General features: G+C 37.2%; 1 protein-coding gene across 2 annotated transcripts in view; it reads right to left on the bottom strand.

Annotated features, from left to right (window-relative positions):
* PIAS1 (protein inhibitor of activated STAT 1) overlaps nucleotides 1–15,566 on the bottom strand; it is a 128,723-nt gene that overhangs the window by 31,261 nt on the left and 81,896 nt on the right. For both annotated transcript variants that reach the window (XM_069595478.1, XM_069595479.1), the window contains exons 5-7: nucleotides 12,526–12,616; nucleotides 11,734–11,868; nucleotides 3,630–3,735 (exon numbers count right to left, since the gene is read on the bottom strand). In XM_069595478.1, coding sequence (XP_069451579.1) covers nucleotides 3,630–3,735; nucleotides 11,734–11,868; nucleotides 12,526–12,616 — 332 coding nt within the window. The remainder of the gene's footprint in view (nucleotides 1–3,629; nucleotides 3,736–11,733; nucleotides 11,869–12,525; nucleotides 12,617–15,566) is intronic.

The raw sequence follows: 15,566 nt of genomic DNA, 5'->3' as shown, positions 1-15,566 counted from the left end.
CCTAAGTTATACATTGAAAAAACAAACTTTAAATTCTGCAATCAGATTGTCACTTGTGATATCTGCAAGAGTAGTTTCAGCGGGATGATGGGAGTTAAAAGTTCACAATGGTTTGCAGTGAGGAGGTAGAAAGGGAAGTGTCTACTACTCTTTGAGGAAACTAGGATGAGAATAGGAGGAACACAGGTTCCTAGAGAGTACCTTGCTTTTGTATTATTTAAAGGATGAAAAAGACTTGACAGTGAAGGTTGACAGAAAGATCTGGTGGAGAGGAAGGAACTGAAAATACAGGACAGAGAGCAGACAAGTGAGCACAAGGGCCTCATAATACTGTTTGTGAGCATCTCCATCTGAATGCCTCATAGGTATCTAAAATGCCAAAAGTCCAAGGATGGACTCTGATCTTGCTCCTGCAACCTGATCTTTTCAACGCAGTTTTCCATCTGAGTAAATGGCACTATCATGTAAGCTGGTGCTTAGTAAGAAACCCAGAACTCCTTCATTTCTTTTTCTTCGCTCCCCACACATAATCACCATTCTCCCCTTCAACATCTCTCAAAACATCAACTTCTATTTTCATCATTATTACTCCAGTTTAAGACAACATCTCTGTACAACTGGGTTTCTAATGGGCTCACTTATATCAGCTTAGCCCCCCTCAGTTCAGTCTAAGTGATCTTTTCATTGCCCATATCCGGTCATACTGCTCTGCTTAAAAATCCTTTAAGGGTTTCCTGTCATTACCTTTATATCACCTGTAAGAACTCACTCCATGGCTATCTCTCTGGCCACTTTCCTCCTCTGCCCTCTCCACTCCAACCCCCCTAGCCTTGTCTCTTGATACATTCTCCTCCTATCTTGGGGTTTAATTCCTCCTCATCCTTATCATCTTGCCTTGAACATCACAGCACCAGAGGACTGTTATCCTGCTGTCACCTCCAGGGTTCCCTGTCTTTCTTCTTTAAGACACATGTCACAACTGTAATTCATTAGTGATTTGTGCAATCATTTAATTTTGTCTTTCCCATCAGACTGCAAACTTCTCAAGGATGCAGAAACAGCATATGTTTTGCTTAATACCATGTTCTCCTGTGCCTGGGACATAGTAGACTCTTAAACAATTTCTTGAACGAGATGAATCAATCAATAGATTAATACTGGGCACGAAAAGGGACATTTCCTCCTGAGATTGAAGAGAATAAATAAGGATAAGTACGAATAAAGTTACGGTGACATTAAGGAAGAAATGGACAATTTAGAGACGTCATATAGCACCAGTTTTCTTACACTGACAGTGTGTTGAAAGAGAGGGAATATTGTTTAAGCATGGCCAAGGTTTAAAATGTCTGCTCAGGAGAAAAAGAAGCAGAGACAGGAGCCTGACCAAGAATTAGTAAAGGACTCTTGTGATAGTTATCACGGGAAAACTCTACATGAAGGTGGAAACCACAATACAAAAATCTACTAAATCAAATGAACCAGAGAGTAGATTTCTCTGTGAAAAGCCTAAATACTATTGACTTTATTTCAGGAATAATGTCTGATTTATTTCTGCCAGTAGAATTTATTGATAAGAATGACTTAAAATGAACATATTTGGAGGTAATTAGAGCCTTCAAAATATCTGAGATATCCACCAACATTCTCTTCTGTCAAGTTGTTTCACAGAATCTTTTAATTACATAATTAATGTGCCAGGAAAGTTACTTCTTTAGAGATAGCATAAAGGCAAACAATCTGTTCTTCAGTCAATCATGACAAATGTTTTACTGGTAGGATCCAGTGAATGTTTTGTTGGTTCCCCAGGCCAGTTAAGATAAGACACAAAGTGTGACAATTCTACCCAATCTCCTACTATTCTCCACTTCCAGGATGCATCAGAGATGAAATAAGCAGCTTTTGAGTTAAGTAGCTTTTCCTGCTTAACAGTGGCTAACAGTGGTTTGTGCCAGTAAAGAAAGTAACTCTAGGCTCACCTTTCCACTCCCCCTCCAGGTGGTGCTACAGCTACAAGTGGAGAAGAGTTTACGCTTGAACAAAGACAGCTTGCCTTATTATTACTGTTGTGCCACTTAACAGCTTCATCAGCTTTTAGCTTTATTTCCTGGTCTGACCTTTTCCACACAGGCTCCCATAATTTAATAATACTTTCTGACTAAATGAAAGTCTAATATTATGAGGCAAAATACCAAGATTCTCAAGAGAATGACCAGGAATGGAGTGTGAAAAAAGAAAAATTCTTCACGTTCCTTCAAAGCAGGTGTCGGTCCCTTCTCTACTTTTAGGGTCCCTACTATCTCCCTGGCCTTGGCAAATGGTGCTTTCACTTCCTTAGACATCAGCCAGACCACTAGCTCTCCATTGTCTATCAAGGAATGCCAACAGAGGCATTAGCTACCAGTGTGCTCCTCTTGACTCAGAATATTTGCATTTTTAAAAGAGCCTCTTTTAAGTAGAAAAATCCTTCAATGAACTCTGAAGGGTATATTGATATTCAGAAGTAGTGGGATCGTTTACTCTGGTATGAAAACAGGTTAGAACAAAAATAAAAGCCATGCCACAAGGGGAAGCAAGAGGAAAGGAGGTCTTACTGCTTTAGTTTTTTTATATCAGAATGTTCCTAACTACAAATCTGATAGGGGCTCATTAATCAACTCACATCAAGAATGTCCTTAAAGGGTAGCCGTCTAACCTTCATCTGTAAAAGTTTTGTTTTCCAAGTGCCCATCTCCAGACACCCGCAAATTCATTTATGAAGAATCTACCTCTTATAAGGAAGAGAATAAAGCAAGAACTTGGTTTACTTCTTTGGAAGGCCATCAACCTCTGGGCTCAACCCTCACTGAGGCCAGAATAGTCTAGTTGCACCTTTCTGCCTCTCAAACTCAACAGAACAAAAGGATCGATCCTTTCCACCAAAGAATGCAGACTTTGGAGGAGTGTTAGATTATCACGTGGTATAAACTTCTCGTTACAGATGAGGAACGAGCAATTCAGAGGAGGTAGACTGACTTTCCAAGGCCACACAGTTTACTAAAAGCAGAACTAGTTCATTATTTTATCTACCACCCCACTGACTTTCCTTTTACTTTGTTAATGAAGGGATGCTGTCATCACATATCCTTGGACGTTTTTCCTAGATAAACCTTAAATACACAATAATTGTTGTAAAATATATGCCAAGATTTTCTTTCCATCTTCTAGAATTCCTGAACATTTATTTTTAATGAAGCTTTGGTAAAATATTCTGTGTTCATATACTGATGTTACAAAGTTAATTTTAAGATCAATAAAATATAAATTATACAATATAGGTCATGACAAAGATATTAAAACTTTTTTTTTTGGCCATGCCATGCAGTATGTATCCCTACTTCGGGATCTTAGTTCCTCAACCAGGGACAGAACCCATGCCCTCTTAACTACTGGACTGCCAAGGAATTTCCTAAAACTACTGTTAAGTCTTGAATTACTCTAGCTCACAAAACAAGGTTTTCAGTGTTTTAATCCACTCTGACAAGCTCTAGTAAAAAAAAAAAAACCTAAAATTTCTTGAGTTGAGAAAACACTATTCTAACTTTTACCAAAACAGTTCAGCTGCATAAATAAAACAAGATTATCATACGTACTTAAAGCTCTAGAATGATCCGGGTTCCTTATTCCCTTTGCTCGTAACCTCTGAAGAAGAACTGTTGAGGACAACTGTTTTACAAGATACACTGCCATGGAATAGTTCTGGAAAAAAAAAAAAAAAACGATGTAGAAAACAAACAACATATGTAAGTAAATAGGTACATCTACTTTAACCCCAAAATGATAGAGAAAGAAAATTAACATCTGTTAAAACACCTACTGTGTGCCAAACACTATCTCAGGTGTTTTCATGAATGGTAACTCATTTAATCTTAACCAAAAAGCTGCCGAGGAAAGTGAAGTGTACAGAAGTGAAAGAATTTGCCCTAATTTTGCAACTTTCAAGAGATAAAGCCAGATCTGTTATACTTCTGTATTACCTGACTACCTATGATTGAAGCTAACCATTTTAGGCACTTTTGTAAAAGAATATTATTTAAAATAAATATAAAACAAGGCCAGTAAGATGCCAAAGTCATCATAAACCATATTTAGTAAAGGTAGCTATTCAAAAAATTACAAATTACAAATGGTAATTTATACCATTGAATCTCTCTCTATGCTTTTAACTAGTTGTTGAAAAGACCCTACTTCGGCTATTACCACAAGGAGCAGAGGGAATACTAAATATTCAAAGAGAAGCTGCTGGTTTGGCAAGTGAACAGATGAATATCCATGACCAGCAGAGGGATTACCCAGAGATGGAAGCAGGAAAAAGGGAACAAAGAAAAAGTTGATCAACAAGGCAAAGGAAAGGGTACATGACTGGATAAAAGGAATAAAAGAGGGCTGAAGCTTATGAAGGGTAAGAGAGGTAAAGAGGAGGCCCACTTTCCACTTGGTACTGGAATCAAGAAGGAGATCAAGAGACTGCGAAAGAAGCAAAAGGAAAAATAATTATTGCCATCTTCTACTTATTAGCTATAGAGCTTTGTATGCACTCTTAATGTATACTATCCACTTCATTTAAACCTCAAAGAAGGCCTGTAAGAGATACGTAGGGCAAGTACTTTTCTAAGTAAAGGATTGATGCAATGGAAGCACACAAAATATTTTTTATTTAAATTTTAAAAATGTATGTAATCTGCTCATGATCATGTACCCGCTTGGTGACAAAGGTGGCACTAGAAATCAAGAGGAGAGTAGGGATATCAAGACAAAGGACTCAAGGCCAAGGCCAGAGTGGCTCTCTAGAGATCTTAACTTCACACACCATTTGATTTGACCCTCCTAACCTAGTCCAATGTACACTCCAACTTTCATTTACGTCCACTCTCTGGAAAACACAGTCCCCTCTCTTGGCAAGAGGAGAATATATACTATAACACACTCTGGAAGGTCACATTTTCATTTATAGTTCAGAAACTTATTGGTGCTCACATATTATACATTTTCCAGGGGCAGGGTTGGGGGGAGTACAAAATAAGCTAATGTGAGAAGGATAAATTAGGAGTCTTGGATTAACATATACACACTTCTGCAATGCAGGAGACCCTGTTTCAATTCCTGGGTTGAGAAGATCCCCTGGAGAAGGGATAGACTACCCACTCCAGTATTCTTGGGCTTCCCTGGTAGCTAAGACTATAAAGAATCTGCCTGCAAAGCGGGAGACCTGGGTTCAATCCCTGGGTTGGGAAGATCCCCTAGAGAAGGGCATGGCAAACCACTCCAGTATTCCTGCCTGGAGAATACCCATAGACAGAGAAGCCTGGCAGGCTGCAGTCTATGGGGTCACAGAGTTGGATGTGACTGAGTGACTAAGCACAGCACATATATAAAATATATAATCAACAAGGACCTACTAAATAGCACAGGGAACTCTGTTCAATATTCTGTAATAACATAAATGGAAAAGAATCTAAAAAAGAATGGATATATGTACATGTAAAACTGAATCACTTTCCTGTACACCTGAAACCAACACAACCCTGTAAAAACTATACCTCCATATAAAATAAAAGTTAAATTTAAAAAATTAACAGCTAATTTACTTTCACTAGACGTTTCCCTGGTGGCTCAGACAGTAAAGAATCTGCCTGCAATGCAGGAGACCCAGGTTCAATCCCTGGGACAGGAAGATCCCCTGGAGAAGGGAATGGCTACTCACTCCAGGATTCTTGGCTGGAGAATTCCAAGGACAGAGGAGTATGGCGGGCTACAGTCCATGGGGTTGCAAAGAGTCAGACATGACTGAGCAACTAACATAATTAAACACAATTATTTTTAATAGTCTTTCTAAAATTTCATTTATTTATTTATGGCTGTGCTGGGTCTTTGTCCCTGTAAGCAGGCTTTATCTCTGGTTGCGGCGAGTGGGGGCTACTCTCTAGCTGCAGTGCCTGGGCTTCTTGTCGAGGTGGCTTCTCTTATTGCAGAGCATGGCTCTAGGGTGTGTGGGCTTCAGCAGTTGGCACTCCGGGCTCCAGAGCACAGGCTCAATAGTTGTGGCTCACTAGGAATCAAATCCGTGTCTCCCGCATTGGCAGGTGGATTCTTTACCACTAAGCCACCAGGCCAAGTCCCAAATCTTCTGATTTATTAATGAGGAGCAAATAAAACTTGCCAAAATTTTAGACTGACAACAAACATACCAAGCTAATATAAAACTAAAAAGCTTCTTTTGGAAAAAAAAAATCCTACTCATCTTTATTATTTGATTAATGCTTCAAGTATGACAGAAACTGAAGAAATGCTAATTAACACTGTGAAATCATCTACTGACAGCTTGAGTATTCAGAATCACCTAAGGTTTTATACAGATTTTTAAGGAGAGATCAAGTAGAAACCACAGGTACAAGTGAAAATGTATATTCACTCTAGCTGAAACACATAACAAGCAAAAAAAGCAAAGAGATGGTCAGCTGTTAACAAACACACGTATTGATAATATGGAATTAAATTTTATATCACATGAAAGATTCAGCAGCAACTCCCTACTCAAAAAAAAAACAAAAAACAAAACACCACCTTCATAGTGGTATAGTATCTCTTCTAGGTGGATGGTATCATACTATTCCAGCTACCCCTTCAAAGTGCTATCTAACTCCAACTACTGAAATACACTGTACTACACTAACGCTTTTGTCAAATGCTCTTTCAAAGAGTCTTCAAATTGTCTAATGAGTTCATAGGACATTTTCTTCATTATTAAGATATGATACACACATTAAGTATTAGTATTTACACAGGTATCTAAACTTCTCTACAATGACAGTTTAATAAATGCTAGATGCAGTGATTACTCTGAGGTAGGATAAGATGTTATAGTTCACTTATTTCCTTCAAGCACTGTAGTAGCTTTTTCTTTTATAATTTTTTAATTGACTTATAACATTGCATAAGTTTTAAAGTGTACAACATGTTGACTGCAAAGAGTTAAAAAATATTGGAAGATGGTTACCATCACTATGGGCTTCCTCAGTTGCTCAGACAGTAAAGAATCTGCCTTTAATGCAGGAGACCAGGGTTCGATCCCTGGGTCAGGAAGATCCCCTGGAGAAAGGAATGGCAACCCACTCCAGTATTCTTGCCTGGAGAATTTCATGGATAGAAGAGCCTGGTGGGCTATAGTCCATGGGGTCACAAAGAGTCAGACATGACTGAGTGACTAACATTTCCACTCACCATTCACCACCTCACCGTATTTATTTCCTTTGAAGACATAACAGTAACATTTCTCAATAAAAACTAATAATATAGAAATTAATCCCTCAAATAGTAAGAGAGAGATCCTACATGTACTGTTTAGAGTATCTTCATAAGCTGAGTAAAACTAGTGATCAAAAACCAAACTAAGAAGTTACTATAGTGCTATATTATCAGCAACCACATTTCCCTCCTCTCCCCCAGTTTCAGATTTTTTCACGGTTCATAGTAAACACCCTGGTGTTTATACACTTCCCAGGCAGGTTATACTCTCATACACACAGACAAACCCAAAATATCTGCAATACCTTCTTTAAATAGGAGGAAAAAACAAGGAGCCCAAGGTACACCAGAAAAAGATCATTCTAAAGGATCGAAACCTAATAGTGACATATTGATTAGGTAAAGGAAAGAAGATGACCGTGACAGATGTCAAAAAGGATTTTGATAAAATATAAAAATTTACTGGATATTTCTCTCAAAAATATCCAGTAAAAAAGAGGATCATAGGATTATGTTATTAATGCAATTAAGTTTTATCAAGAATTAATGGTCATTATAATACTTAATGCTGTGACACGTCTTCTCATTCATATAAAGAACAAGTCAAGTATGTCTATTAGTGTTCACATTATTTAACATTGTTCTGAAGGCTGTAGACTGTACAACAGAACAGGAAGAAGAAATTATGGCATAAGTATTAGGATTATCATTATTTATATAATGATACTTCTCAGACTCAAGACTGCTGGTCTGGAAACACTAAAACCCACTAAAACGTTATCAGAACCCACTAAAAAGTTATCAGAACCAATATAGGAATAGTAAATATTCAACAATAACTAGCTTTTAAATAAGTCAAAAATAAAATTTTAGAAAATACAATAGAAAAAGAACTATTTACAGAAGCAGTAATAATAATAAACAAGAATCAAAACAATATGAAAGATTTATGAGAAGAAATCTACTAAATTACAGGAACATGAAAGAAGATTCGAATAAATGGAGAAACACGGTTCCTGAAATAAGGACACTGAATATTGTAAATAAGTTAATCCTCTCTAAGTTAACACACAAATTTTAAGCAAGCTCATTCACTTCCAGAAAGATTTTGGGGAATAATACAAGGGAATATGTCTTATTCTCTGTAATTACTTTTCCAACATTTCACTCTTCTCAAGGCCCTGATTTCTTCTCTCATTCTCAGCGGCTTCTCTCACTTCCTATTTCACAGACATACCCGAAGTCATCAGATCAGAGCTTAACTCATCTCTCTAGTAATAATCTCTCTCTCTCTCTCTCTCTCACACACACACACACACACTTCTTTTATTCCACTAAATAAAGAAGCTGTCCCTCTTAGCTACCATGAGTTATTGTGAAATTTACTACTGATTATTCTTTCTTCCTCTTGTATATTTAACTTCTTCCTCTCAAGATGATACTTGCCATCATCCTATATACATGTTTAACACTCTCCCATTAAAGCAAACAAACAACTGTCATCTCACATTTCCCTCCAGCTTACCTGAAACTATTTCCAAAGCCACACTTCTACAGCTCACCATCTCCATGGCCTCCCTTGCACCTGGTCACAATCTGGCTTCTCCTCCCACTATCTGCCAGAGCAGCTTATGCTCTATTTTTAATCCAAAAGGTATTTTTTTAGACTTCAAAAAATACTTATTTGTCAGCATCTGTTCAATACTGCTTATCCTCTCCTCCTTTTTTGAAATTCTTCCCTTGGTTTCTCATATTCACCCTCGATTCTGTCACATCTCTGGTACTATTTCCCCATGCCCTCTTCAGGTTCCTTCTCTTCTACCCAGTATTAAATGTTATCTAGTTCCTCAAGAATAAGTCTTCAATGCTCTCTTCTTCTTACTTGACACATTTTCCCTGAACAAAGTCAGCCTGCTTTTATGGCTCCAATAATCACCAATATGCAGATAATACTTTTTTTTCCCTCTAGCCCAAACTCTTTTCTGAGCCCATATGCCCACCTATCCAGAATATCTTAAAGGCATCTCAAACTCTAGCCATTCTCGCTCCTTTTCAGTTTCTTGAAACAACTGGCTCTGGGGTCAGGCCAGAAGAGTGGCCTAGGTGTTTGCCCACCCCACTGGAGGTGCTGAGTGCAGGGGGTGTGCTCAGCACCCTGCTTTTGCTTGCAGCACCCTGCTTTTGCTTGCAAAACCCTGTTTTTGCTCCTGGTTCTTCAGAAGTGGCCGTGGGGTTTTTTTGGTCTTTTCATATTGTTTGTCCAGAATTTGCCCCAACTGCACATGTCCGACCCCTCAACACACCCCTACCCTCACCCTGTGTAAGGTACAAACTTATCTCCCCTTAGGGAGAAAGGAAACAAGGGAACCTGTTGTTTGCTCTTGCTCCTCCTTGCTGCGGCAGGGGACCCAATAAAGTCTTGCCTGAAAAAAAAAAAAAAAAAAGAACCAGGCTCACACCTGCCAGTGGGCTACTCTAAAGACCATTTGCTCTGAATCTTTCACCAAACTGATTCCTTCTGCCCTTCTCTCAACTCTTAGCTCAGTCATTACATCCTCAGGGAAGCCCTGCCTGACCTCTCTCTAGTTCAAAGTGCCCGAGTATACTCTAATATCACCATGCACCTCTTCTTTATATTTCCTGTGACACCGTTCACATTTTTGTGTGTAAACTGGATTTTGGCTCCAAGTCAGGACTTTTTTTTCTCACTATGTTACTAACAGTTTTCAGTATAGCACATGGAATATAGCATAAATTCTGCAAACTTCAAATGAATTTGTGAATATACAAACTCATATAAAATTGTAATAATCAAAAATATTCTAAAATTGTGCCAGAAAAAGAATGCTAGGCTAAAAAACAATACAGCAAAGTGCAGAAACACACACAGGATAAATAAGAATCAAATATATAACAATGGTTACTTCAGAATTAGCATTTGTCTAGTTAATGGCGTTAGAACTGGCTATTTAAAAAATTAAATTTTTATTTCACATGTAAATTTACAATGGATTAAATATGTAAAGATAAAATAAGAAATCTCAGAAGTCAAGAGAAAATATAAACAAATATTTATGTAAGATTGGGAAGGGCAGATAAACTAAATCCAACAGAGGCTGAGCGGAAAGACGATAAAGAAACAAAACTATGCAACTAGAGATTATCATACTAAGGGAAGTAAGTCAAAAAGAGAAAGAATTGCCATATGGTATCATTTATATGTGGAATCTAAAATATGACACAAACCAACTTATCTATGAAACAAACAGAATCAAGGACATAGAAAATAAACTGGTGGTTGCCAAGGGGAACGGAGATGGGAGAGGGCAGGAGCAGGAGTTAGGGATTTACAGATGCAAACCAGTATATACAGAATGGACAGACAATAAGATCCTACTGAATAGCACAGTGAACTATATTCAATAACCTGTGATAAGCCACAATGGAAAAGAATAAGAATATAAATATACATATCTATATATAACTGAGTCATATATCCTTGATGTATAGCTGTAATTAACACAACACTGTAATTCAAGTATACTTCAATAAAGAATAAATTAAAAGAAAAAAAGAAACAAACTGGTTAAAATTTGGCTCCATAATAATTTAAATCTTCTACACATTAAATAATCACATAAATGAAAAGGCAATAAACTAAAAACAAACATTTGCAGCATGTGAAAGAAGGTTAAATCAGTAATGTAAGAACTCATAAACAATAAAAATAAGAAAAACAGCAACAGAGAAACAGATATTGATATATTTTTTAAATGTGAATAATCACAAATAAATTTGTTCAATCTCACTAATAATAAAAGGAATACTAATTAAAGCAATCTAATACCACTATTTACCTATAAAAATTAGTAGAGATTTCAAAGAAAATAAAACTCAAGTGTTATCAGTCAACAGGCATATGAAAAAACACTGAAAGTCAGAGAATAAATTTGTAAAACATCTTTTGGTAAGGCAATCTGCCAGTGAACACAAAATTTCTTTAAATTCTGATGGTCTTTGATTCAGCAATTCCACTTAAGGGAATTTACTCTAAAGAAAGTACTATGCGTGTATGCAAAGTTAGAGCTATTAGGATAGTCTTCAAAATGTTCTTTGAAGTAAACAATCAAATAAATGTTCAACAATAGGGAACAGGCTAAACTATAGATACTTGTATTGAAATATGATGCAGCTGTTTCATACAGATGAACATGAAATGACATAGGAAGATGTTTATGAAAATACTTAGTGAAAGTTATCATTATAAAATATTGAATATTACAAGATCCCATTTTTAAAATGGGAACATGTTGAAAATTCACTGTGAGACAAAAAATAAATCCTTTGGTAACTCATTTTATACCCATTTTATTTATATATAAGCTCAAGCAGCCACAGAGCTTAACCCTTCCTTATAAAACAAAAGTCTGGAAGAAACAAAAATTTACTCACTCTTCCAATTTCTGCAGTCCAAGAAACAACAATGGTGTTTGGTACAGTTGTAGACAATCGGACAAGTGAGGTGATATTAATTGGTCGGCTGGGTCGCTTTGGTTCCACACCATTTTTAGTAGGTGGAAGATAACCCTAAGGATGAAATATAACATTTCTATTTATTACTTCCACAACCATTTCAACTTCCATTCCTTAAAAAAAAACCACACCCTACAAACTACATATTAGAAAATATGAGTATTTCCATTTAAAAGTGGAGAAGCAAACATTTGTAAGAGTTTTCTGTACGTTTCTCGAAACTACCCTACAGTCTCATTAAAGTAAACCTGAGAAAAATATTGGTGATAGAACTTAAAAATCTCTAAAAATTTAAGAATCATGTTGAATTCATAAACAACTTGGATAAACACATAAGGACTATTTTAAAGGTGAGCAACAATAGCCCCCACTCCTTCGTTAAATGCACAGCAGTCTTCATATCTCCCATCTACCACAAGGTTTCAGACACAAGAATACATCTGAGGTTTGATGAAACAATCTCTTCATCCCAAAATTAAATAAAATACTAAAAGCTACCACACCCAACTCCAAGTCCTAGACTATGTCTCCATAGCTAATGTCACAGCTGTTAATTGGACATAGTTGGTACAAGTGTTTCACTCAGTCACATGAATATACATCCAAAATAAAGACGTTTTCTTAATGAAAAACTATGATTAACAACAGCTGTGATGACTTATTTGCTAGCTATGTTGGCAATGCACTGGAAAAATAGCTTTTAGGACTTACTGGAAGGCTGCAAGGTTTTGTATTCACTTTCACACAAAGATTGGGTGGGAAGTGATCTTCTTGTGGACAACTGGTTTCTGATAAACAAAACCTAAACAATAAAGAACAAATTTAATTTCCTTTATTAAAAGATGATCTCATTGATATTTCTGTTCCATAGCTAATCTAAAAGATGGGCAAACTTAACAGCAACAACTATTAAAACTAGACATTTCATACTACGAATAAATGCATTTAAATAGGATCAAAATAAATAATTTTGTCAATGTAGAGTTTCAGTAGTCACAACTACTAACCTGTAGTTGTCCTCATAGTATTTCCAGTCATTTGTTCAAGCATGCTGGCGGGGGTAGGGGTTGGGGGGTTGAGGTGGGGTGCTCTGGGGTTGAATACATTTAAGAAATTTTGGAGAGTAACATGGAACCTTATATTACCATATGTAAAACAGATAGCCAATGGGAATTTGCTGTATGACTCAGGGAACTCAAATCAGGGCTCTGTAACAACCTAGAGGGGTGGTGTAGGGAGGGGGTTCAGGAGGGAGGGGACATGTATATGCCTATGGATGATTCATGTTGATATTTGACAGAAAACAATGAAATTCGGTAAAAGCACTCATTCTTCAATGGAAAAAATTCAATTAAGTTTTCTCTGTACAGAACATCTCAAAGCTAATAAGGACTGTAAATTTTTAAGAGGGAAATGTATGTGTGTGTGCTCAGTCGTGTCTGACTCTTTTGCAACCCTATGGGTGGTAGCCCGCCAGGCTCCTCTGTCCATGGGATTCTCCAGGCAAGAATACTGGAGTGGGTTGCCATTTTCTCCTCCAGGGGATCTTCTCAATCCAGAGGTTGAAGCTGTATCTCCTGCACTGGCAGGCAGATTCTTTATCACTGTGCCACCTGGGAAGCCCGATATAACATATGGTATTTCCCAAACTTATTTGTCTATAACACATTTTTTTGGTTCTCAGCAGAATATACTGAAAATGCTAGAAGTCAAGCTCCAGGATCAAGTTTTGTCCACCAAGTTCAAGTGTTCCATTAGTTCCTGAAAACTGAGGATGTTGAATAACGACATTATTTGTATTATATCCACGTGTTTAGAATACTATTTAGAAACTCACAAAAACATTTATTTCTAAATTACATGCGTAATCTTTCAGGAAAAACCAAGACAGCTACATAATTTGTACACTCTCAATCTTTTCATTCTCTTTTTTTTTTTTTTAATTTGGCTGCACCAGGTCTTAGTTGTGGTATGTGGGATCTAGTTCCCTGACCAGGTACCGAACTGGGCCCTCTGCACTGGGAACGTAAAGGCTTAGCCCCAGGACCACCAGGGAAGTTCCTTACTCTATTCATTCTTACATAGATTGAGAAATAGATTAATCTGCTATTTAAGACAACAATTCTCAATTACTTCCTTGTTCCCAATATAGAGCTAAGGTTCATCCCACCTTTACAGAATGTTTACAGAACTTTTTGAGTTATATGTTAAGTATGCTATCTCTGAATTCTATGAAATATTCATTGTTTTTACACAAGTTTTACACAAGAAGCACAAGTATCTTCTCTCAATAATCTGCCTGCCATGGAATCTGTGTGAGGGAAGGTCCACAAATGGGACAATTTTCTATATAAAATTTTATAGGTACATATATGGTCATCTTTAAGCAGGGACAATCTATAGTTTCCATTACATTCTCAAAGAGGTTAGAGAGTCATAGAAAGGTTTAGAATTACCAACCTACAAAGATTTTCTCAAAATATACTTAGCACACAGATATCAACACCCACAAGATCATCTCTAACCCCAGCAGAACCTTCTATGACAGGCCAGTTCTTCACACAGCAAAAGTCAGAGGATGCTCCAGTTTCAAATCAATTATACCAACACTGTGGGAAATTAGAAACATGGACCTGGCTGCCGGAAGCCACCGAAAACCAAAATCCATGTGACAAGTTGACCCCTATTCAACTATGTGAAAAGTGAAAATCTAAATTATTCTTACAAACCAAAGGTTTTTTTAAAAAAGGAACAATAGCAGAAAGTTTCTATACAGATGTTCATGGGGGTGGAGAGGGGAAACAGATAAATGAAAACAGATTAGGAATCTAATAGAGAAAATACTGATCTTAATTCTGACCAAACTGTTTTTCATGTTTTAGATAAAGACTTATAATTAGGATAGTAGAAGGTATACACTCCAAACTTAATATCCTGGGATTGCTGTGGGGGATGGGCAGTGTAGGGATGAAAACAATTTAGCAAAACACAAAGAACCACATAATAATTCCCCAGTATAATACAAAATGGTTCTTTTTCCATTAAGTTCCGGAGATAATTTGAATTTAAAATAGCTAAGCCACTCCAGTATTCTTGTGCTTCCCTGGTTGCTCAGACAGTAAAGATTCTGCCTGCAATGCAGGACACCTGGGTTTCATCCCTGGACTGGGAAGATCCCCTGGAGAAGGTAATGGCTACCCACTCCAGTATCCTTGCCTGGAGAATGCTATGGACAGAGGAGCCTGGCAGACTACAGTCCATGGCGTCTCAAAGAGTTGGACATGAATGAGCAACTTTCACTTCAGAAGCCATTTTTAATCATCACAATTCCCTTAGAATCTCTGAGTTTATCTTAGAAAGAAAGAAAACCTTCCTTTGGAATGAGATCAATACCTCTTGCTGCTTTAAAGAATGCATGTACGGTAATGCTAAGGATAGCAGGTGGATCTTCTATTCTAGAACTACGGTTTGCAAATTTAGTCTTGGGATATTCTCCTCAAACGAAAACTAACCCAGAAGTCAAACATGTAAAAGCAGGCCAAAGCAGCACTACTTTGGTTCAGAGTGTGTATGTGTGTGTGTCAGGTAAGAGAGTTGGGGTGGGGGAGAAGGTGGAATGATAGCCAGAGGGTAGACCCCAAATGGTGGCTTCAAGCAACAGTCTGAAAACCACTGTTTTAAAAGACAAAGTCACATACCAGTATGAACAAAATGTAAATTGAGGCAGGAAGTAAAAAATATTACAGCAATAT

This window comes from Ovis canadensis, chromosome 7 (assembly GCF_042477335.2).
Source record: "Ovis canadensis isolate MfBH-ARS-UI-01 breed Bighorn chromosome 7, ARS-UI_OviCan_v2, whole genome shotgun sequence".
Classification (NCBI taxonomy): Eukaryota; Metazoa; Chordata; class Mammalia; order Artiodactyla; family Bovidae; genus Ovis; species Ovis canadensis.
This window is presented reverse-complemented; position numbering and strand designations above follow the sequence as displayed.